Source organism: Hippocampus comes, unplaced genomic scaffold (assembly GCF_001891065.2).
Source record: "Hippocampus comes isolate QL1 unplaced genomic scaffold, H_comes_QL1_v1.1 scaffold526, whole genome shotgun sequence".
NCBI classification, from domain to species: domain Eukaryota; kingdom Metazoa; phylum Chordata; class Actinopteri; order Syngnathiformes; family Syngnathidae; genus Hippocampus; species Hippocampus comes.
The window spans coordinates 379,416-404,952 of NW_017806233.1; the positions used below are offsets into that span (position 1 = coordinate 379,416).

At 42.6% G+C, this 25,537-nt stretch overlaps 1 protein-coding gene across 3 annotated transcripts in view; it reads right to left on the reverse strand.

The window, feature by feature from the left end:
• Nucleotides 1-25,537, reverse strand: part of atad2b (ATPase family AAA domain containing 2B) — a 42,669-nt gene that overhangs the window by 4,781 nt on the left and 12,351 nt on the right. For 2 of the 3 annotated variants that reach the window (XM_019856467.1, XM_019856465.1), the window contains exons 21-26: nucleotides 23,974-24,170; nucleotides 23,746-23,905; nucleotides 21,048-21,170; nucleotides 19,069-19,269; nucleotides 8,410-9,024; nucleotides 7,520-7,656 (exon numbers count right to left, since the gene is read on the reverse strand). In XM_019856467.1, the coding sequence (XP_019712026.1) occupies nucleotides 7,520-7,656; nucleotides 8,410-9,024; nucleotides 19,069-19,269; nucleotides 21,048-21,170; nucleotides 23,746-23,905; nucleotides 23,974-24,170 (1,433 nt within the window). The remainder of the gene's footprint in view (nucleotides 1-7,519; nucleotides 7,657-8,409; nucleotides 9,025-19,068; nucleotides 19,270-21,047; nucleotides 21,171-23,745; nucleotides 23,906-23,973; nucleotides 24,171-25,537) is intronic. The other variant, XM_019856466.1, reaches the window with a different exon arrangement.

The following is a 25,537-nucleotide window of genomic DNA, read 5'->3' on the forward strand; positions in this document are numbered from 1 at the left end:
CCGTTGATTACATCAAGGGGAAAGACTGGAGGAGCAAACAAAACAGTGCTGTATGTTTCCTCAAGGATACAGTCAAGAAAATATCAACCCCAAGGCCCCTCCTAAAATGTTTCGAAATGGCAATAGTAACAATCATAATAAAAAAAAAAAATGGACCAATAACTGGAAATCGAGTTCTTTTTTTGTTTTGCCTAAAAAGCGGCAATTTGCCCATAATGCAGTATAGTGAAAAAGGCATGTTCAAATGTACAGCGTGATGTTATTTGAATTAGTTTGTTATAGAGTTTACGAGCGTACACAAAAGGAAGAAGCAGTTCAATTTTGGGACAGATCTTGGAAAAGGTGTGACGTCAATCAGTGTCGCAAAATACATCAGTATTAGATGAGCTGTTAGCGAGCAGAACTAAACTAGAACGGACATTTTTTTTGCTTGCTTGAAATTCCGCGTGCTAACCGGCATAATTAAGCAAACAACAACAAAAAAGAGAAAAACATTACTTTTGTTCGCTTTATGGATTATGCAAAAAAAAAAAAAAAAAAACCCAACAAAACCACTTTTCAACCACCAACAAAGAAGCCGTATAAATTAAAATGTGTTGCACAGAACCGGGATAAAGGCTTGAGGACTGTATTTCATGTATTCGCCGTTTGTTCGCAGTGCAGCCAAGTGGGAGAGGTGCGTGACCCACCCACCAACGGCAATATAAAAGCTTCCCTTCCCATTTATGTGCATTATCGCCACAAACCCAACAGTCGAAAAGCAGCCCTCTACAACTCCGTTTATTTTTTTTAGCACGCCGATTCCAAGGTAGCCCATTGTTATTCCCACTAGATGTTCTTCTACAGTGAAACACCAGATTAAGCACACAATAACGTTGACAGCATTGTCACTTTCCATTAGACATTCTGGCAGCATAAGACAATCCCCTCGCTTAAAATGTGACAAAAACTCCCCATTGGCCTCTAATAAGTGCAAGTCCCTTGTTAAGTAAAAAGCTAGCGCTGAGGACTCCTATTAACCCCCCCCACAAAAAATAATAAGTCATCATTAGAGCTGCAGGCCGCCGAGCCGCACTTGGCACATTTTATCAGCCTATTTTCATACTGTGTGTGCGTCTGTGTGCGTGCGCGAACATCCAAAAGGGAGCTTTTTGGATCTTTGCCACACCATGTCATGAAGCCAGAACAAAATGGAACACCATGAGGCGTCAGGAAAAAAAAAAAAGAAACCGAATAAAAGCTTTAATTGGCGTAGTTACAGTCCATCTCGATAGTTGAGCGACTGTGTAAAAATCCACATTTGCCACCTTTCTCTTGCGCTTTGGGTGCACTTTACGACTTTACAGCGCACCTCCTCTCCTGTTTTATGTAGAATCTTCTCACCTTTTGCCCATTTCAATGTTTTATAGCGCTCCGCCCTCCCCCGGCAAAGCTCGTCTTGCCGTGAATGTGATGGTCCAATCCCCCCGCCCCATCCTGCCTCGTTTCCACTCCATTCATCCCCTTCGATGTATTTTTCTCCCACTGGCTGCGAATAGTCTTGATTGCAGCGCTCCCCTGCTTTTTGTCAGCTTGGTCAGGAGCTAGGCGGCGGCGTGGGGTAAATGGTGGCCGAGTGTCTTACAACGCGCTCTGTGATTGAGTAAGCGCGGTGCTACACAAAAGGGCGGTAATCCCGTGCGCTAAGGAGCACCGCGGACACGGGCCTTTTAACCTCGAAGCCTCACCCGTGAGCATTAAGGCCCAGCTCCTTTTTTGCCGCTGCCATTTTTTTTTTTTTTTTTAACTCGTGCTACCTGCCATTGTCATGGGTATAATATACTGTATTTTCCGCATTAAAAGGCACACTGGATTATGAGGCGCACCAATAATGAATGGCCTATTTTGTCATTTTTTTCAGATATTGGACGCACTGGATTATAAAACGCAAATCTACAATGCATCCACTAGATGAAGCTACGCTCCTTCCGTTCGACTCGAGAGGCGTTCATGACCGCCTTCAAAAAACGTAAATTAACGATTCCTTCAATGAAACTACAAAAATTGAAAATGCATCAAAACAGAAAATCAAGCAAGGAAATCACAAAATAAATTCTATAGCCCCCCTACAGAATTTATTTTGGCATTTCCTTGTTTGTGAATACAGTACAAAACAAAGGAATAAACAAACACTTCTGAGACAGTCCAGTCTCCTACATTTTACTGACATCTGATCATTCTGTTGGCATTTGCTTGAGCGTAGCTCCAACAGAACGATCAGATGTCAGTAAAATTAGGAGACTGGACTTTCTCACAAGTGTTTGTTATTAATTCCTTTGTGTATTCACAAATGAGGAAATCACAAAAATTCTGTAGGGGGGCTATAGAATTTATTTTGTGATTTCCTCGCTTGATTTTCTGTTTTGATGCATTATTTTCAATTTTCGTAGTTTCATTGAAGAAATCGTTAATTTACGTTTTTCGGAGGCGGTCATGAACGCCTCAGGTCGAACGGAAGAAGAGAAGGCACGGGGACGGACAAAGACTTACCAGTATTTGTTGAGACTGTGAAACCCATTAATAAAGTGTGCGTTTTAAAAAAAACACCACAGCTCTCCTTTTTTCGGAGCTGCAACCAAAACTTATTTAATAAAGCAGCGACACAGTTCACTGAACCAACAGCAAGTTATAACATTGTAAGCATGTGTCCAGCAAGGAGCCATCTTGGGGTCGACATATTACCATAATGACCATACACAAGGCGCGCTGTGAGCTTTTAAAAAAATGGAAGACTTTTCGGTGCGCCTTATAGTGCGGAAAATACGGTAATCACATTCTTTTTAGGAGGCTAGAAAGGGCAAGTCTTCAGCGTATTCAGCCACAACAATACCATTGGGGGTTTTTTTCAATATTAAATGTTGGGGGGGATCAAGACTTGTCTTTTTAAGAGTGGATGCATCATGAAAATCGCACAGAAAGCAGTCGATATTTAACTAATTCAACTCACATAAGCTGACCTGGCAGGTCAAAAGCAGCACACTTTGACTACAAACATACAATTGTTTTATTAATAAACAATGGGAAATGAAAACAAAAAAAATTGGGATGATAAGACACACAAAAGTCCTTTAAATCTCTCAAAAATCGACAGTGCAGCTAGTAATCTGGAGCGATTTATGTGTGGATGATGTCGGCTTTTCGGTTTGTCGTCTTTAATTCTAATTCCTTTCTCTTACGTTCACGTTCTCATTCGCATCTAATTGCTCTCATTTCTTCAAGGTCATCCAACAAACACGGCCGGTACTTAATCAGTTGTAATTCATGGCTAAGCTTCAATTCAGGACAGCCTCTAAAGTAGAATAATTTGGAAGCCGAGCTGTGTTGTGGAAAAATACAGACTCCTGCAACTCTTAACACAAAAAAAAAAAAAAAAAAAAAACTGCTTTGGAACACAGATGTGAGCAGACAGTCTTACGGTAAGTATGTGAAACGCTAACAATCCTGAAAAGGTAGAAGGATTGTGTTGTGCGGGTCCTAATTAAAGCCTGCGGTGGAGATCATTGCGAGAGGGGAGACATCCACATGTACTGTCAGCAGGGACACTATTAAGGCGCCGCTATCTCGCTTCGAGATGCCAATTCAAAATTCTTTTCGTGGAAAACAATAAATGATAAATGAACATCATTTTCTTTTCGCCTCAGCTTATGCAAAGGCCAAGGGGTGGTGGACATGGGGCTGCGCGACGAAACGCCGATTTAAAAAAAATTCAGTCCAGGTGGCAAATACGGCGGCTTATGGGGGCATTCACACAGGTAATGCAATATAGATGGGTGTTAGAAGGGTCAGGGACAATCATGACAAATCATATCATGGCCGTCGTCTCAGAACATTAAAATGAGACGCTCGTCCCTTACGGCGAGGACTGGTGGGGAGAGATCCCTGCTGGGGTAGTCAACTCATCTTAAAATATGCAGCAAGGCTGGCATGGCTTCCAAGATCAAATCACTGGAAAAATCCCCATGACAGCTGATAGCTCTGAATGATGGGCACTTCATTGTAAGGGAACAAAAGACAGTGACGCGCTTTAAAAGTTATTGCGCAAGATTGTCAAAATGCAGCCTTAAGTTAAAAAACAATACAGAAATTCCCTGCATCCATTTTTCCCATGGACTTCTGGCACTTGTAAAAAAAAAAATCCCCCCCCCCCCCAATCAAAGGAAATGAAACACCTTGACGTACAAAAAAAAATAAATAACATCCCAGGCACAAGCTGCACTTTCTGTTTTGGTATTTCAATGTTTCCAAGTTATTCCTCCCTCACGGGTTAACCTTTGCAACATTTCGCTAATTGCATTTATAGCTTGGCTCAGAAGAGCCTGATACAAGCTCCATTCAAACTGCCCATAAAAGCTGGCTTTCTCCTATCATTGTTCAGTGTGAGAAGGCACGGCCACAAATTGGATTGGATATTCCTCAGTTTCTTAAGTGGGATAGCGGCTGTGGGAAGGTGAATAGCAGTAAAGGTATTTTTCCCTCCTGAAATTGTACCGATATTGAATGGATGGTTCTAAAGCTAAATGTCAAATTTTTCCAGCTTCTGACTCGTAACAGGGACAAGAGTTGTGAAATTCGACACCAGACGCTGGCGTGGACCTTGTCGCGCATGTAATTATATGATTGTGGCAAGTTGCCTCAAGACTGCAATACCCTGCCTGAGTGGGTTTGGAGTGACGTTATAGAGGGGGGAAAAAGGCCGACTTCACTTGTGTGGAGGTAGGCATTATTATTCATTTGGTTAGCCTTTGACGTCATCGGTTCAGGAATTTGATTACATTTCAATTACCAAGTTTCCAAAGATAATCTGAACGGGGCTGTTTTTCCTAACTCAATTGTCACAGTGGTACGCTTTGCGGAAGGAAGATCAGCAATGGAAATTTAAGCCTGGTCTGGGTTTACCAATCCAAATCAAACCACGAAAAGTGAACCCGACGCTCGGTGGAAATGCAGCACTGCACCAAAAAGGGACAACTGTGAATACAAACAACTATTAGATGGAATGAGGCAAAAATAAGTGCATACGCGTTGACAGCTGTTCTCTTTAGAGACACAAACTTGCAACTTGGCCTTGGCGGGAATGGGTCTCCCTCGCTATGATGGCTAATAGTGAGCCAAGATGACAAAATGAAAATTGGGACGTGGCTATTGTCGGGCGAGCTCGTGGTCAAACAGGAAATGGTGAAATTCTGTCATAGCTACACAACGTGACCAAAGGGCCCCCCCCCCCAATACTGTGCTAGCGGCGCAGGAAAAGAGCTCATTTCGGGCAGCTGTTAAAAGAAAACAGCATCATCTGCAATAAGTGTGAGATGGAAGGCGAAGGTCCAGATTGGATATTAACTCCTTAAAAGTCTCATCAGCATTTTACACAAGCCGATTGTTGAAAAAAAAAAAAAACAGAGGCGCCTTGGGACAGACTCTTTCAAACTATCTTGGGAATTTATTCTCATCCTGAGATTTCAAGAAAACTGGCAATAAAGAGGAACACGCAGTGGTTACAAAATGTCCTGCTTCAAAAGCTAGGCTTTTGTGATGCAGAAAACGAGGCCAAGATGCATCTTACCAAACATTTTCCACCACGAATGTGGCCTGTAGCCCGCACAACTCAACTGATTTTTTTGGGGACAAACCTGTCACCATTTAAAGTGCTACCGACTAACCCCCACATGCATTTCGAATGTTCCAGTAGGCTTTTCATGATGTTTTTGATTTCAAGCAGAAGCCTGAAGTTTTTGTGCCAACACTGGCTGACATTTCAAATTGTTCATAATTGCCTCCGCATTGTCTCGGGGTTAAGGGTTGCAACAAGGCTTGCTAGTAGCTCAGACTGAAAGAAGAAAAAAAAAGCTTAGAAAATTGTATTTTTGCTCATAGGCACCTCACTCCAAGGATGTTTGAGGACATGTAGGAACTGCTTTAAATTTTTAAAAATATCTAACTTCTCCTTTAAAAATGTGAACAACATTGTGGCTCTGGAAGGCCCAAGTAAGTACTGATGTCCTCAAGGACTTCAGGCATAGAGTCTGTGACCAAACTCCTGATGGTATTTAATACAGAGAAGAGTTTCGGAGCCTCTTCCATCATGTTGACAGTAGGGAATAATGAGCACCCTACAATCAATGAATATAACCAAGGGAAGGCTGACATCCACCACAAGTCCTAATAAACACCAGCGAGCATAGTGCCGCTTAAACAGCAGCGCTCATTCCCGGCGCCAATAGGAAATTCAATTTGTTCCGTAAGCTGGGGGATAAAAAAGCAATTATTCACAGTCTCCCTATTTTCACGATCTGTTTCTTTAAGATAACCCAACCACCCCCGCCCCGCGACACGCTTTAGCCACAAGCCTGCAGATTAGTGCCGCGTGTTGCTGTTCACCGCAGCGGCCCATCAGAGTCCAATAGATCAAGTCTACTAAAAGGCCTGCCAATCAGTTTGAGTGATGGTGTTGACACCGTCGCCTGTGTGGACTCGGGTAAAAAGCCACTCGATAATGGCTTGATGGCTCTATGTCACTACGGAAGGGGTGGAAAAGTGAGTGCATGTCAAAAGAGTACTTCTTTGACGCCAATTACACCCTATGGCCACCCACCCCACTGCTGGTGGGATATGCCGTCAAGGGAGACCACTGAGCCAAAAAGGTACCAATTTCCAGTCCACTTGGGGGGACAAAAGTAGTAGCAAGCACCGGGGTTCATTCGCATGTTCTGTTTGGTGGCTCATGTTTTAGTCATGACCTTGTTTCCTTGCACAGGAAATGCATCTGTAGATTGAGAGTGACATTGCGGCGTAATTGGCACCCCGAAAGAAACTGTGACATAAACTCAAAAAAAAGGGAGAGCAGAGTTTGGATAAGCCTGACAAAGTTATTCATCTGAGAAGGACAGCTGACAACATCAGCTTCAAAACAGACCTATGGCTGTCGACAGAACTTGGGGTGCAGTCTTGCGTGAAGGGGCTTCGCCATAGCATTTCATATAAATCCCATTCTACGGGGGGAGTAGAGCTGTCTTTGCTTTGTTCAGAAAGTTTTAAGTGCAGGCTTTGTAAAACAGACAGGGAAGGTGTTTCAATGACAAATATGAAGAGTGCTGGGCACAAGGCCAAGGTCAAGCTACTTTTATGAGGTAACCTTCAAATGAAGCACGACCGAGTCTGACTGTCAGCGCCATGTCAGACAACATCACGTTGACTTTGAAGACATGCCCGAGCTTGTTCAATCAACTAATTGCAACCTCAAATAAATAACATAGCTGCTTCAAGAAAAAAATTGTTCCAATTCAATTCGTCGTCCATTTAAGAGTCAAATGTGCAAGCCAACAGGATAAGCGCTGTTTTCAGGATAAGCAATTCTGTTTTCTTACCTGCCATCACACCTCCAGTTAAGTTCATTTAAAACGCGCATGCCTGCTTGTGGCCCATTCCTTATTCAAACGGTACGTTTCGTTGCCATAAAAATCTGCTGTAAAAATAAATACGTTACCAAAAGTTGCTTGTGATCAACCACAAGTGGGGGCGGCGGAGGCGGGGATGCCGCTTTGGCCTCATCCTCCGTCCTCACAGCCGATGCTTTCAGCTGCTCCGACAGGCTCCTCTTGCATTTCTTTGCCTTGGCATCCCCTGTTAATGACATCAAAGCTTTCTTGATGGGAACCAACAGCGGGTAATAATCACACCTACCCACATCAAAACTCTGCAGTTGAAAGGAAGCTTTTACTATAGCAAATGATGGTCCACTATTGAGCAATAGGGACCATCTTCTCAAATAAGCCCAAATAGGCTTTGGATCAAGGGATGTGTGGACTTCAAAGGGGGCCAACACCAACACCGTGTGATGGCATAAACACCCTGTTTGACTCTTGGCATGGTTTTAGGCTGAATTTGCACTGTAGATCCAAGTGCACAATTACCATTTAATGCCTATACGGCAAACCCTCAACAAAGCAATGATTATAATTGCATTTATGAACACATGAAACCAAAATATCATTTCAAAGTCATTTTAGGTTACCTTTATAGATAATTCGACAGTGGGGAAAAAAATGCACCATTAGTGCATGGTGAATTATCCAATCTGTGTCTTTTGGCTGCACTCGCATTGGCAGATGCCCGACAGCTTTAGGCTTTTTAACTTAATTGGAATAGGCCTGATTCCCATCTGAAGATATCTGATTCCATGCCTTTTTTTTTCTATTGACGAGGAAGTATATTCCAATTTGCACCACTTGAGACTGGAAAAAAAAAAAGTTATTGTATCACTTGAACCAAACGCAGTGTAAATCCAGCCTTAATGAGGCAACGTGTCTCCTCCAATGCACGTTGTTGGGAATTGTGGCCCGAGTTTTTGGAGGAGTTCTCTATCTGAATTTGTACCTTCTTTGTCCTGATCTTCCTCCACAATTTTCCCAGAATGCTCTTGATTCGATTCCCCCTCATCAATGCTGCTGTGCTGCTCCTCCGACGCTATTTCGGCCGCCGTGTTCTGAGGCATCCTTTCCTCACCGGCTTTGCTGTTTTTCTCCAGGCACTGATCCAGACTATCCATCGACTCGTTCCCATTCACTTGTGCTATGTGGAGAGACTCCGTATGTTGAGCGTCAGAACAATCAGATTTTTCAATTGGAGGCTTTGCATCGGTTTGGCTGTCACCGTCTGTTTGGGGATGGGAATCATTGCCAAGGCAATGCAGCCGAGTTTGTTCTTCCAACTCCTTTCCGGCCTCGGTGGAGCCAACCGGGGGCTCGTTGGAGCTCTCTTCCTCCATGGAGGAGACATGAGGGAGGTGGCCATTGGTCCGGGGTCCCGGGGTGTCGCATGAGGACTCCTCGTCCAATGTCAGGCAAGAGTCGCTGGGCCCCGCCGCTTCCATTTCAGTCTCTGTGTGTTCCTCCACTTTGTGTTCATCCGCACCCTTCTTGTGGTGCTTATGCTTGCGGATGATGCCCCGCACCCAAGATGGCCGTCGGCGGAGCTTCTTCTTGATATGATCTGAGACAAAATGAGTAAAAACAAAAAACTATTAGAAGTGCTCTTAAAGGAGATGTATTGTGGAATTTGTTTTTTGTCAAATTAGAAAACAGTTTCCATGAATCTGAATAAAATGTCTTGAGCATGTTATCATCTAAATACCACAACGGTGGAGAATAATACTGTGGATCCCAACATACTATCGGTATGTTGCCCTGTATGTGTGCATTAGACTGGTTTATGCATGTTTCCTAAATACAAGGTATAGTGGTGTCCTCTTTTCACTTTTCGATATGTGGCCCTCGGTGGAAAAATGTAGGAAATCCCTGCTTTGCAAGACTTTCTTTTTGTTGGTTTACCTCACATCAACTTGTTTTCTGCTCCTGTCTTGATAAAATAATAAGCCACTGCTCATCCTGTTGATCTACTATGAGGCCAACACAAAGTATCACTGTTGTTATCTTAGCGGCCAAAGGTGGAGCTAAGGGTTTGCGCCAACGCCAGGGGCCATAAAACAGCAAAGGCATGGATTGTTTTTCACTTGTGGGGCAACACTTACTCACCAAGCCACCAAATTACACGTCTCATTTACTGTACAATTCTGTGTAGGTGGTGACTGCTGTGGACAAAAATACACAGCCGCAAACAAGTTGTGCACTTTTCCAAACGTTCAGTATGCGCTGTTAAGAGAAGCAAACACTTGAGCTCAAATTTTATTTTTGTCATGATAGTGACTTTGCATTTTCGCCTGTGCAGAGAAACTCTGGGGGGTAGTATTACGTAAATTAGCTGCATCTCCATCCGGGCAAAATTCGAAATGGCATCCTAATAAAACAAGACATGAGAGGCAGCAAAAGCATGTCACACAAATTATGCTAAAAGCGAAAATAAATACCTCGGACAATAGAATCGATCAACAGCTTGCTGCACCTTTGATACCACGAACACAATGAGAGGAAAAAGGCCATCAGTTTCAGTGTTTACCCCTCTGAACAACTAAACTCAACAAAGAACATCCGATTGTTAATTTCAAAGGAAGTGCATTTTCTCATTACTAGGGTAAGCTAAAGGGCAGAATTTACATATACATCATCGTGAGGACGCTACACTGACAAACACTGATTGCATTTTAACGGGAACTGCCAAGACACCGGCAAGTTGGAAAGGCGGACGAGAGCTACATGACGGCACGCTGGGCATCAGTGAGGGCAGAAGACGGCGCTCTGAGGTTTGAGAAGGAAATAAGAAATAAGGGGGGGAAAAGTGAAGGCAGCTCTGAGGGAAAATGTTAAGATGGCTGCCTTCACTTGACACATTGATCACAGGTCAGGCCAAGGCAAGGAGAGAATGTGATTGTATTCTCAGGAGATAACAGGGTTAACTGGAAACAACCCTTTTGAGTTTGGTGGAGAAAGGATCTCAGGTAAAAATAACATGAAGCAAGTGACTGGTACTGAATAACATTGGTCAAAAACATGCCAACTATCTAATTTCGTGTTTGAATGTCCCGTGAAGTGGCCAAAATGACCCTTGATTAACCATTTGAAAAGAAAACTGTTTTAGGACAAGGCTTCTTGAAACTTTTTGTATAAGACTTCTCAGCTAAACAAGTGATTTATTTGAGTTGTGTGGTTTATGCCAGGTCGGCAAATATTTCAGCCGATTTCGGACACTTCGCGTCGTACGGCAGGCTTAAAACCAATTACTTTTTTTTTTTTTTGCACTGATATGCTAAATAGACTGCGGTGGACTCACTCTATCAAGTCCAAGCTATTATCAATCTGTCAAAGGCCAGTGGAACAGCATAAATCAGACAAAAGATCCTTTGTATAATTAATAATATATGCCCCATTGTGATTCTCGATGGACACTAAATGGTCAGGGATGCATTAGCCTGTTAAACAGTGCAGCGCATTCCCGGCTTTTGTTTGGATTACAAGAAATCCAAAATGGAAAATGGCATTTGTTTGGGTATTTTTTTTTTCATATTTATCGTTAAGGCTCGGTCAGGTCCAACCCCGATGGAGTTTGCATACACAGAAATAAAATTAGCTGCTGTTAACAGAACCTGCATTTTCCCTTCCATGCTGCCCAGATGTCTTATTTACACAAAGAGAAAGAATACCCCCACGGGAGGGTGGCTTGCGAGGGCTTAGCTATCACCATCAAAGATGTGTAGTAAGCACCCAGGGGATGGAAAAGGTGAGACGGAGTAGCAGCAAGTGACTCGTCATAGGCAGCTCCTAAATGATGCATGAAAATTGTCAGAGCATGAACAGCCAAGCACAGAGGGGGAGGGTAAAGGCAGAGAAGTTGGTCTTCGTTCCAAAGCTCTTTTGTAGTCGTAATTAAAGCCATCGTTACATTTGCTGGGTTGTGCCAAATGTGACGTTGGTGTGCGCCAGTTAAAGTGAACACTGAACATGGGCAGATGAAATTTCATACCAGGATCCAAAGTGCAATTCGCAGCAATTATTAAGTCGATAAATCATTGCGGTGCCGCCAACATGAACACAGCTCGGGGAAAAAAGCCTTTGGGTGCAATTATGTATTGGTTGTCTCTGACTGACTGATTTCTTTACTTAATTATTTCATCGAATGATTGCTTCAGTGATTTGGAACATCGTAGATGATGCAGAGGCTGAAGGGAATCAAGAGCGTCACGAGTAGAAGTTGCATTAAACATTACTGCCTGAAGGGGTGGAATTTTTTATTTTGAGCCATCAACTTCTCCCATTGTCCAAAAACGAAATCTAACATTTTTCCACAATCAAGCATGCTTCGTAGCAGGTTGTTTCAAGACTAAATTGCCTACAGGTATGTTTGTCCAAATGTGCCCAGACATTGACTAGCAACCAGTACATAGAATCTCAAAAATGAAGACACTAAACAGCACTACACAAAGGTGGGAACATCAGCAACAGACGTAGAATTGCTGAACATGTGTAACTTCCGAACATGCTTTTTGTAGAGATCAAGACTTCGCCTTCGATACGACACGACACCTCTTCAAACTTGAGACGGGGTTACTATAAATGCCCACTGACAGGAGTGGGTCAACAAATCATGTCTAATTCTCAACGGGTAAAAGATCAGAGACTCTCCACTTGACACTTAGGACACTGGCGGTCCAAAATTTTTTCGATGACCTAAAGTTTCTTGGTTCAGAAAGACCACAAAACCACCTCTGCCTCAAGTTGATCCAGGAAAAACTCTCGTATTGGTAGCGTCGTACAATTTAAAAATTCTGCACAACCGCCGGCAACAGCACAACCTGGGAAATCAGCCAATCTGCTCGCATGATTCCCGATTCACTCCGACACACCTCCAAACCTGAACAGATGCCCTCTTGTTTACATAGCATACAGCGTGGTTTTCAACGCAATCGTGTGTTTCCATGGCAATCAAACAACATTTTCCCTTCGCTCCCGAGAGGGCTCCACTCTGTAATTCTCCATGAATTCACATTTAGGACACGGGGGCGAACACTGGCGTGCATTCATGCCGGGGGAATAAATTATACTGTAGCATTTTGGGGTCAAGGGAAAACAAATGCTTGGGGCTGTTTTTTGGGGGGTGTTTGACTAGTGTAATTTAATTATCATATAAAGCTGCGGCGCATATTTGAATTGAGATTCCCAACAGTAGGAAAATGCTTCTTAGGTACCTCTGCAGAACGCCAAACCAAACTCGACCTAATTTATGAAAAAAACGGCCTACGTAGTCACAACTGTGCCAAGAATGAACCCTAAAACCCACCAGAGAAATGACAAAAATTATAATGTCGAGAGTAGAGTTGTCGGAAAAGAGAGCTACTAAAGCTGTGACAGTGACTCATGGACTGCAGGGTCATAAAACGCCAAGACGGCCATTTGTCAAGTGAGGTGACATGTTGCGTCGACACTTAATGAAACGTCCCGATCAATAAATGATACCATCCCTGGCTGGTGGAAATGAAGGCGATCAGTCAATTTGCTCAACTGTTCTCCCGCTGCCGCCGACCGGCGGTTTGTTTGGTTTTACTTTCGCTCCATCTCTCGGTTAATGGCATCTCACATGATAGCATCGATGCCGGCGGCGAAGCTGCGGACGGCTGTGCAATTTCATTGCATAAGAACACCAAGGCGGGACTTAACAGAACTTGGCAGAGTCCGGATCTGCCTCGGGGGCATTGGGCCGAGCTTTCTGCCCTTTCCTCTGTTCGGTTAACAGTAGGTGTTTAGCCGCTACCTGTGGTGCATCCCACCATCATGCAACAGTAGCAGCAGACACTATTTAATAAATGTCAACCTGTCCTGAATGACTGTGGGGTGATAAAAGGTATTTTTTTTCCCCCTAAGTCATGAATTTTGTATCTGTTCTCAGCAGTCCTTTCTCTGCACTTTAATTATACTTCCCTTTTTTGTACTGAGGCTTTGTAATATTTGGACCAAATGGGAACTAACCACACAACCCGAGCCGACTGCTATTCACAAATTCAATTTTTTTTTCTTCCACAGGCACAAGCACGCGCTCGCAAAACGGATCTCAGTCTTCAAGAGTTTTATTACTACGGTGGCAACATAACCTGATTTTGTTTGCAAGTCGAAATGCATCATAATCACAAAAGAAAGCTGACTTTTGAACAATTAATTGTTACTGTCAGTCAACATTGTCTTGCAAAAAAGAGGTTTGTTCCTTTCATACAGGGCATACATTTCCTTCATTTCATCACAAATTTGCTTGCTTAATCACAACTGTGATTTCTTCAGCAAGCAGTATGTCGTTCAAAAAGGAAAGATTTGCCTCGACTAGAGATACAACAAAAGACCGAATTAGCGTGATGAGGTTACAAAACAAACAAAAAAAGGTTTGTGTGCATTTGAAACATTTTAAGGCTTTCACATGAATTCGTCATGTTGGTACAAAAAGAGCACGGGGTCATTAATGACAGGCGTACCATGGTTTGATGAATAACAATGAACTGCACGAGGAGCCAGACACTGGAAAAAAGCTAATGAATTGCCGAGCTGCCCTTGACTATAACGACATGTCTTAATGAGTCGTTAGCTGCAAAGCAAGGCAGTTATATGCGAGATGAAAATGCTCCTCGGCGCGGCATTTAATGGCAGTGTCCGCGATTAGTGTGGATAAGTGAGGTTCTCCCAGTAATTTGAAGTAATTAAAAACAGTCGGTGCGCATTTTAAATCCTCACAGAAGGGTGGGGGGTTAATGCAAGTCATGTAGCATCGCTTTATGGGTGGTGCGCCAAGTCAGCTAGTATGGTCAAATAACTAATATATGGTCGATTTTATTGTTTATCCTATTGTTATGGGTGAGAAAACGTGCAGTGTGAATTAAATTTCAGCTTTAAACACACTCAAACCATGGGACCGCAACCCTAATAGAAATCTAAAATGTTCACAGCACACATATTTGCATAATTGCAACAAAAGAGCAGTAAAAACATGTGAATCTCTGGAAAACAAGGCTCGTCATGAGTCGAAAGCTTTGTTAGCACAAAGTGATAACGTCCACATTTTTCCTACATGTTCTTCCGGAACATCCCACTTTACAGTCAACCATCTTTGGGTAGCAGTGCAAGTATGGCACGCTATACTGGGACCGATCTCTGCCACAAAGAGCAAAAAATAAATAAATCGCGAGTTGCAGTCATGAGTACAGTGATTTAAATACAAAAACCTCCACTTTTCCTATTAGCGGTGTTGGGTGTCCTAAATTAGATCTGAAAAGCACAGAACACAAGTGAACTAATCACGTGTTACCGCATTATGTTTGTGCAAGTGTTTCTGTCAATTATAATTCAACAGAACCAGGCTCCATTACTCTGCTGGTCGCATCGCAACAGCTGATTTTTACTCAAAGGCACTAATCAAAATATGTCAGAGGAAAATCAAAACGACTCAAAATATTGAACTCCATCCGCAAACGTGTTCAGAATGGAAGTGAGTTGCCTGTGTAACATTGATCAGCCAATTCTGGTGCAAAATAGCTTATTATTACATTATTATGTACATCAAATAAATACAGTATTGACATGCATGGTCAATTAAGGAGTTTTGGAGTAACCAGCAAACACTAAATGGATGCACACAGGGTCGAAACACGGGTGATGTATGGAATGTGAAAAGACCCACCAAACAAAGCACTAAACAGCAATGTTATGTGCGCTCTAATACAATAAAAAGAAATGAATTTATATTCATTTGGTTTGGCACTGCAGTCATCCAAGAGGCATTTGTGCTCACCAAATGGCAGCTATGCTTGGTGATTCTCCCCTGAAGTGCCAGCTTGCCTTTGAAAAGACTTTTTTTTTTTCACTAAGAAAATCCTATTCTAATATCGGACGATCACGTTGCAATCGCAACTGAAGACGGCTTCTTTGTGGCTTGCTGTTCGTGTTCTAATTTTAGCCCCCCAAGGAAGAAAAAGGGTCCCATTTGTCACCTGATGTCGGGAGAAGGCGACGTTAATAATGGAAACAAGCTGCCAAAATGAGTTTCCTGCGTACACTGATTTGAGTTAGCCTGCAGCGACGAGGAGCTAACTGCCCGAGGGAGTTGGTGGGGTGACTGTCAAGCCACCTCGCACAACTGGTGACAGCTACAATTAAAAGACATGCAGTACATTATAAATGAGTGAGGCCATCATTGAGATGGAGTAACTCCATTAAAACTTCTTGGGGTCCACGAGAGAGAAATCATTTGATAGACTCAAAAGTTCTACCTGAACAAAAATGTGGTTTTCAAAATGGCAGACTTCCTGTTATACCTTATTCAGATGTGAATACGGTATTGGGGGCTGAATTTTCTTACTTCTTAAATCAACTTAGTAGAGCTTTGTCTTTTATAGATTGTCATCAAACTTCATTATACAAATTTGATCGAAATCTCGAGGACCTCATCTTTGCGGGACCCCAGGTGATGAGACAAACGTGTCTGCTCAAGCATGGCTTCATGAGACTAATGTGAATCTGGCTTTGGAGGCTCAATTTTCCCAAACAGTACGGCAGGCGCTACTGAGTCAACATTCAGAGGAGCATGTCCACAATCGCAAACAAACTTCATCAGGCTGAACACCTGCAAAATTTTGGTTTGTATTTTGGGTTTTTGTTTTCCTCTGAAAGAATCGTGTCGCATGGATGCATGTACGATTGTCGTGACCACCATAAATCCTGCACAAATTGCTGGGTTGAATTGAAAAATAATCTCTTAAAGCCTCTTGGTCTGTCTATTGGAGATTGAAGGTCATCTAAGCACACAAACTCACTACAAGGTTGAACTTGTTGCTTTGGTCAAGTATACCATTTCCTTGTATGTCATGGAAAATACAAAGACTAGGGTTAACATGTATATATATATGTGTGTGTGTGTGTGTGTGTGTGTGTGTGTGTATATTATATATACATACACATACAGTATTTTTTTAAATGAAAATACAAATCCAAACAGTGACATTATCTTTAACATTGCTTTGTATTCTGTAAAAAAAAAAAAAAAAAGAAAAGATGTCCCCCTACTAAGCCATTTCCTGGAGGCCTGCTGTCCTTTTTGTCCTTAAAAGAAATCAAATCGAGGCCCATCCTTTCATGCAGTAACTACTCTGGCCTAATATAAAAGGAAGTGTGGGGTGTTTATTATGACTTTAAATATCCCATCAAGGCCTGGCGATGGATTGACATTGGCAACGGGGAGGGGAGAAGCCCGTTTAATGTGATGTAAGATGCGCAGCGGGGAGGGTGGTGAGTCGCAGCGGTATTCCAGCCACTAGAGAGCAAGCCTTGGTGGCTGTTGCCTTGGGCAGGCTATTGACTGATGCAGAGGACACATTATGCAGAGACGGCATTATTATTCTCTTTTGCAAACACTGTCAATGCTTGTGTAAGGAATGGTTCTCGTCAACCTTCCATGATGGTAATTAAAAAAAAGACAGTCACATCTCAACTCATGAAACCTATCTCATGTGGCAATAGTGACAGGGACTAAAGGGGGCGATGTGAGCAAGCAAACAATCCAGACCAAATAAGGAAAGCGAGAGCGGCATTTCATTATAAATGAAAGGATGGCACTTGCAATGAACTTGATCCTTGTGGTGATGCACCATACATGAACCCTGAGCTGGGGCCTCGCTAATGGTCCTGGAGGGCAGGGAGGATGGGGAGGGCGTTTCAACACTTGTGAGTGAGCTAGTGGCCAGCAGTAGTGGGAGGACCGCAAACATATTCCGTCCATTCAAGGTCATCCCACTCATCTATCCATAGCAACCAGGTTTGTCCAGCTACCACGAGTGTTTAACACACCCGCTCCGCAAATATATACTTAGCTTTCAAAAAAGTGTTTGTGTAAATATTGAGTAGCCCTCATCATCCCTGCTCTCGCCGCTTGTTACATTGGAATGGCACAGGCTTGGCGAAATGGGAGCAATTGATCAAAAAAAAAAAAAAAAAAAAAGATTAAAAAAGGGAAAAAAAACAAAAACAAAAAAAACCCCATCGCATGTCAGATGCCAAGACTTTTTTTTTTTTTTTAAGTAGACAGATATGTCTACCAAATTCGCACTGCTGGGGCTCGGCGCTATCACTGAAATGTATATCACAATATAAATATCTCATAGCAGTCAATATTGATTATAATGTAATTGTTTTATCTATTTAAACATTGAAATGTAATTTGCAAAGTTGCTCCTCCACCAGTGTATTGTAAATGCCTGTTTACATTAGATGCTACCCCAAAGCAGTATCATTGAGAGTTACTGCATTCAATGTTCATACAATTCGAGTGTAGTGAACTAATACTCTCTTGCGGTGCATGCATAAGCATTGACCAACCGTCATAGGAATACGTGTTTCTTAGTCCCGTAGAACTGCCTTTAGCGGGGGAATTTTCAAACTCAATTAATAGCGCTGACAAAATCTCAAAGCATGGGGAAATAAAGTGAGACTCTTAATTTCACGAACATTGCTAAATTTTACCTGCTGCCCTTTTAAACCCGTCATGTCATTAGGCACAATCACTGATCAATTAGCCTAATAGCTGCCCCACTGAGGAGTTCCAGGTGAGAACAGGATGCCGATGTCACAAATTAATCACTCGACTTAGCCTAATTAATTGACGCTTCCAACAGACGGTTTTAGTAATGAGTCGCAACAAGCTTCTGAATTAACTTTGTCATATGATACTGACTGTCCATGTAAGACTCGGCAATATTGTGTCATTTTCTTGTACGTCCATCCCATCATTAACAAAAATAAATATTGAGTGCGACTGCACCTGGCTTGAGTTACAGGAGCAGAGAGAGTAGTTAGTCAACAGGGGCTCAGTAGGGGTGCTGCTGATGGAAAGCAAGCACCACCCTGTGTTGGGTCGAGGGACTACTGATGAAACGTGGCATTCTGTCATTCCATCGGCTACTTTAAGAGGCTTGCAAGCATTTTGCGATGATACATGGGAGCGATTGATGTGACATCCCCATTAGTTTGCCTCACACCTGCCGTTTGCCACAGGTGGTCATGTAATGGCCTTGCGGTGCAGTCATGTTCCGAGTGGTTAAGAGAGGGGAGGACCCCCGCTAATGAGGCTGCTCGCTTCCGTCGACTCCCCACAGTGTGTTGTGTTGTGTGTGTCATATAGATCTGGTGTACTGTAATAATGTGACGCTGCTGTTAAGACACACACACAAGGAAGGACATTTTTCCCCACATTTGCGATAGCTGAATAAAATTTTTAACGGTTCGGAAAAAAAAATGTCAGCGAAGAATGAGAATCATGTATATAGTTGTGCTTTTTAATTTTGTTGGTATTTCATTTTTTTTTTTTTGCTTCAAATAATTTTTGGTGATGATTTATTGCATTGTGTTTGCATGGCTTTATTGATGTTTAAATGTACAGCAGATAACTTGTCCATACGGATGCATGAAAAAATGGTTTTAAAAATCAGATCTGCAATTTCACTTACCTTTGCGTCACTCATTCAAGTTCCAACAATCATCGCCGCTCTTATTTTGACACTTGACATTGGGCAGACCATCAAAATTATTTCTGAGTGTATTTTCTTGTGGTACTCACTGGGGGTGCATGGTTTATTCTCAGTGGCCTCGCCCTGAGTGTTGGCCTTGCTCTGGTGTTCTGTGGCAAGGAGACTCCTCAAGGTTCCGGGAGCACTCGGAGGAGTTGCTGCTGCTCTTGATGGTGATGCTGTTGTTGATGCCGATACTGCTACCACTGGTGGTGGTGGTGCTGCTGCAGGCTGAGCTGGCGTCTGCTGGTCTGCAGATCACAACAGAAGATTAGGTTAGGAAGTACGCTAAAGGCATATATTGGTCTTTAATGCAGAGGAGTGGCATTACATTAGTATCAATCACTAGAGGAAAATGGGAAGAAGAGACTTTAACCAAACTGACCTCGAAATGGCAGCTTCGAATCAAAATGGCAGAAATCCTGTGCATCTCCTGTCACAGGTTCATGAGGCTTTTTCGTGCGTCCTGTCTTGATAAACAAGTCCACCAAATTCTGTGTCGCTAGAGGACTTACTTATTGTTTCTTATTTAGTTTTGTGCAAATGCGTGAGGATTACAGCAGTCATATTTTAATCTCCACAATTTTCGGGAATTCATTTATCGAACTCAATTTACGGTAGTCTCATTTTAACTCATGCAGCTGTTTGTTTTTAGCCCACACATCTTTTCAGATGTTAACAGTACCGTTCCTTAAAACGGTGGAATATTTGGGGGATTTTTGGGAGCAATATTGTCAATGCTGCAAGTTTTTTTCTTTTTCCTCTCTTTTTTTTTTTTTACCAATGGTCTGCTTTTTGAATTGCCCCCAGAACAGCAGCGTCAAGGTTAACATCCAAACCTCGTGGTATCTAATGAGCGTCAACCTGGGACTTCGAATTCACGCTGACAGCGTGAGTGTGACATGACATTAAAAACTGAGGTGGAGTCAGTCCACTGAAGCCTTCTGAATCACATTTTCACTTCTTAATTTGATCACCTCTCATTCACTTTCATAAGTAAGACAAGTCCCCAGACATGCCGCCAGGAGTTTGCTATAGCTTGAGTGTCATGGAGACGGTCGACTAATTGATAGCTTTATAAGAAGAACTTGACTAAATGATAAAATATTTAACAGCGCTACATTCCTTTACTTCAGAGGCTGATCTCTGGCTCGTGCAACATTCATGGCGCATCATGTGCTGTTAAGTTCACAAAAAGGGTAGAATCAAACAAGTACAGACCTACGGTCAGATGCGCTAGTAGTCAATAAAACGTCAAGGGTATGTGCTTGCAATTGCACAATATAGAGGTCCATTTAAGGAAAACCTCTGAAGGCCAAGGTCGAGAATATCAAGGCTGTATATACAATGCTCACTGGGCTCTGCAGCCTCCCAGTTCAGGAACTTGCTCCCATCGCAATGACCCCAAGAGTTACTGATTAAAATAAGGCTAATGTACTTGCATGAAAGATGTACAGGTTAAAAAATAAGACGATCGTAAATGGTGCGGACCAACTATATTTACTAGGTGCACACCTGTGTAATAAAGAGTCAACAAAGAAGAAAAAGGCAGAGGTCCTAGTGTTGACGCTCACTTGCACATCCTGAAGACGTTTTAAAAGTTTAAACATATTCACTTTGTGACTAACATATAGACACAATTTGAAGCGCGCGCCACGTGTTATATCTCGCTTTACTTTAAGCGAGCCAGCTCATCAGCCAATTCCTACAGGGGCGATCGTCCACAGGAATATTTGCATACGATTACACGCCTCATCGCTATAATATTTGACGGTATCCATAAAAGACTTCTTCGCATGTATCATTTAACATCTATTTGATCACGCCTACTCCGAACCAAATCTGCTGTCCAAGCAGAAATTCAGTGGCGGCCTTGCAGCCATGTGCACCGGAAGAACTAGCTTGGCACATCTATCTTCTGGAAGAACGTGAGCACTCTGACTACTTTCTGGGTGCGCTGTATGTCAAGACGGCCCAGGGATTCAATAACATTCAATAACAGAAAAAGTAAAAACTTCAAGTTTCTCACCCTTCTTCCTACGTGCCTCTTTGATGTCCTCGCACATGCGATCAAACTCCGGGTCGAGCTCAGAGGCAAAGATGGCATGCGCCGTGTCCTTGAGGCTGCACGCTCGGTGCCTGATCACCTTGTCTGGGGAAACAGCGAAAAACATGCGTCTTCACATTTTGTGCACTAATCCAATTGATGAAGCCATGAAATGTTAGGAAAGGCCATAAATCCATTGCAGTCCCACATTAATCATATGAAATAAATCCAAGGAAGTTTAAAAAAAGTACTTTGTATCTTTATTTCTTGCTTCATTTCAATGGACACTGTGTTGCTCCTTCCAGAGTGGGAGTAGAATACATATATACATAACACAAGTTTGGTTTGGATGCTTCTTCGTTGGTTCAACTGCTTCTGCATGTTTGGAAGCGGCTGCATGCTGCCTCCATCACGCACAATGTCACGGTCAGGATTTGCTTTCTGATTTTTTTTTCATTCAAACATTTAATCTATGGTATTTTCTATCGAGCACGTGTCTTTACTGATAAATCTTGAAAGTGAATTATTCCCCAGCCCTAGTATAAGTAAATTTGGTAATGAAACACTATGGAAACGAAAACGCAGTAATATTAAGTCACGAATATGCAGGGGGAACTCTATGTACTTCGATGACACCATTAACTCCTTTTGTATTTAACACTGACCTTTAGCTACATCACGTGCCATCTTAACGAGCATCAGAACATGTACAAAAAGAGCATATGTAAATTTGTCAATAGTGAACCGCGAACATGTGGGAATTTAATGTGTCTGAGGAAAAAACACAATTATTTGACTTTCTGTTTTTGGGGCTAAAAAAGTAACGTGTTCTCCAGCACACCATGTCTCTGTGATGTCCCCGGGCATCATTAATCCCCCATTTTGTGTGACTGAAGGGGCGTGCTGAAGAGTGAGACTAAAAGCGTATCCACTGTAAACAGGCTGCCTCTCATTACAGGCAGGGGAAGGTAGGGAGCGGCGGCGGAGGGGTCGCAATCTGCCAGCATTTGTCTAATTGGACGACGGCTGCGTAATGGTTATGGAGGGTGTGTGTGTGTGTGTGTGTGTGTGTGTGTGTGTGTGTGTGTGTGTGTGTGTGTGTGTGTGTGTGTGCGTGTGAGACAACGCATGTGTGTGCAAGCATGTGTATGCGCACATCACCAAAAAAATAAATAAAATGAAAGAAAAAAAAAAAGGCCTTTCAGAGGCTTCTAATGACAGCTGGCCTGCTGGGACCGCATCTGCTTCAAGTCTCTTTCTATGACTACTTACCAGCATTTCTACTTTGCTTGATAGTGAAAACGCTTCTTCATGTTGATTTGTTTGTGACATATTCTACTTCAATTGGGCAATCCCCATAAAAATTATGAAGAACCTTGAGCTCAAACATCTCTGCTCCTTAATCGTGGATATGTTCAAAAATAAGATTATTTATGAGCTGATCATTTGAATCCTGGACGGTGGAGAGGGGGAGACATCTAAACATTGTAGATAGGTGCTCTCCAGGACCAGAGTTGGTGACCACTGCTTCACAAGATGTATTCAGAAATTAAAGGGAGGAGAGTGCACGCTGCCTTTTCAAACACACCCTCTCAGAGGTTGGGGCATCAGAGTGTATTTCTGAACTCAGCCCATGTTGACGGCGGCAGGCAAGTTCTGGTTGGACGAAACTTCGGCTTATAATCACTGAAAAGTTCTTATTTTGTAGCTTAAAATGGCTTACCCTACGCTACCTTTATGGGATAAACGAAGGACTACTGCACAACTATACCCACTATGGTTTAAAAAAACAATACTTGCTGCACCCACAAGAGTAGGAAAGTATATCAGTCAGCCAAGCATAGTTGTTGGAGGTACACATATGAGCGTCATTTTTTTCATTTTGACAAAGGGGAAACAGGCCATCAATGAGCTGACAACTTCTCATTAAAACTGGAGGCTTCATTGTGCCACGACTAGGCCATAGTTCACAGGATAAAGGCTTGGTTCATCGTCTTTGTGTGTGACGGCACAATATAATTTATTCATTTAGCCTGGCAGAAAAATGCTTCCCATTAAGCATTGCGGGAGAAGCGAGAATTAAAATAGTTACTTGGGCTGTACGCTGCATTCAATTCATATTCTGTTCCGCGACTGTCACTAATGTTCTCTCTCAGCCTGCGTGGACATTTTTCACCAGCGTACACAAAATACAGATGAATGTGTTAGCAAACAACAGGCCTCTTTCAATGTCTGTGCACACATTTGTCTTCTGTGATGTTCCGTGCGCTCAAGACGAAAAGAAAGGGGGGGAATCAATTCGAGCTGTGAGACAAGAGACAAGATTAAATTTTCATGCATATGCAAGCCTTCCACATTTTGTACATGGGAAGCGGGGAAGTGACTTTTTTCATTGGAATTTCCGACATGAACAAAAAGGCGCTAGGAGCTTTTGTAATTAGCGTGCCTGTAGGCTCACTTAATAAATCATTAGATTTTTTTTAAATCCTTTTTTTGGTTTAATCGTTTAATCACTAATGGAGAGCAACATAACTTCAAAAAGAACCCATCGGACTGATTAAGGGAAGCCGCATGTGTTTCACAGTTGTCAATAACCAATCTAGCACCTTTTTTTTAACTGATTCAACGGTACTATTAAAAAGATTTTGTAACATGTATGCAAGTATGTACTTTGTCTTACCGCCAGGATCCTTGTCAGGATTATACTCTAGCGCATTGCTGCAGATAAGGTCGATGTCCACCAGAAAGTCTTTGGCCGTCAAGTACTGGTGCTTATCAATCTTGGTCATGACGGTCGATAGGTCCATGGGCTGTCCAATCACCTCCAAGTAGTCCGACACCTAACAGATGTGCAATTTAATTGTGAAAAAAAAAAACAGAATAAAAATCCTGAATTTTTGTTCCTCACCTCTTCAATATCGACGGGCTTACTGAAGATATTGAAGCGTTTGTCGGTAGCCAGCCGCTTGGTGACATCCCTGAGAAAGAGTCGGAGCTCCCGTAGCGTGTTTTCCTCCTGCTCAGCCAAGCGACGCTGCTCCTCAGCAGACAGTACTCTGGGGCCCGGGGCTTCAGCCACCGGCAGCACCTCTTCACAGTGCTCTACTAGGGACAAAAGGTTACAATGGAAAACATCTCTTTCGACAGTAAAGCTAGATTCAAAGACTGTTTTGAAAAGGAAAAATACATCACATATGGATGGTGTGTCATCTTCAGAGACTTTTCACTTGACTCAAATGAGGCAGGTGTAAGCAGTGCCCCACAGACCTTTGGCCTGCAGTGTAAACCAATCCTTAAAATTTGGAACTTGAGTGACTTAAGAGGCTTATTTTTTTGAGGAATTCCACGCCATAAATACTAAACCTTTAGCACGTTAGCTCGTTTGTGTTTTAATGTAGGCTGTTTAAAACTCATGTTTGGTAGTTCTATACTCAATGGGTGTCAAACTCAATCGCAGAGGGGACCAAAGCACAAAACACTTTAGATCGCAGGCTGAACGGGATAATCTGCATCGTTCGACACATACTGTTTGTAACATACATATAATATGTTCTCATGTCAGGTGACGAACCTTGTCCCACTACCTACATGTGGGTATTTTACATTCTCACAAATCAATGTTACATGCAAAGATTCACCACCTAATCTTAATCTTCCACTCAAAAGCTGTGCTTATGTTAAATCTAAAGCAATGCAGCATTGCCATCAGATCTGAAACCTACATTTTAGAGACAACCACAGAGGAGAGAGACCCTCCTCCACACTTACCCATTCAAAAAAGTACTGGACAAATACATAGGTTGGCGGCAGTTAACAGTTAGATTCTAGTAGACAAATAAAATAATGCATCAGATTTATATGGTGCTTTTTCTGGACAACCGGACACGCAAGCCGCTCACATTGGACACATGATTTATGCACTCATGCATTCACACCCTGGTGACAGTAAACTAGTTTCTGTAGCCAGAGCTTCCCTGGGGCAGGCTGACGGAAGTGTCGCAGTGTGCGCCTACGGCGCCTCCGAACACCATCAAACATTCACACCCAGCCATACACCAATGTGAGTGACACTGGAGGCAAGGTGGGTGAAGTGTCTTGCCCAAACACACGACAGTTAAAAATGTGAATTCATAGTTTTTTTTTTTTCTCATGAAGATGACTTCTTTTTTAATCATACAATTTCATTAGTATTTAATATTTTCATGTATTTAACATGCATACAGACACTTTTTTCCCCACCTCATGGTCGATTGACCAGATTCATCAATCAGTTATAAAACTCAAATATGGCCCGAGAGCACAGAGGTTCGCACACCCCTGCTCTGAATAAATGATGTTGAAGTATAGAGTGATTAAGCGAAGTAAGGAAAAGCCAATGTCCGCTGCCCAGGCTCCATTTGTAGGCAGATGAGACATGCTTAGGAAGCCCCAGCGGCTTCTCACCTCTCTTCCATCCATGACTCTAATTAGGG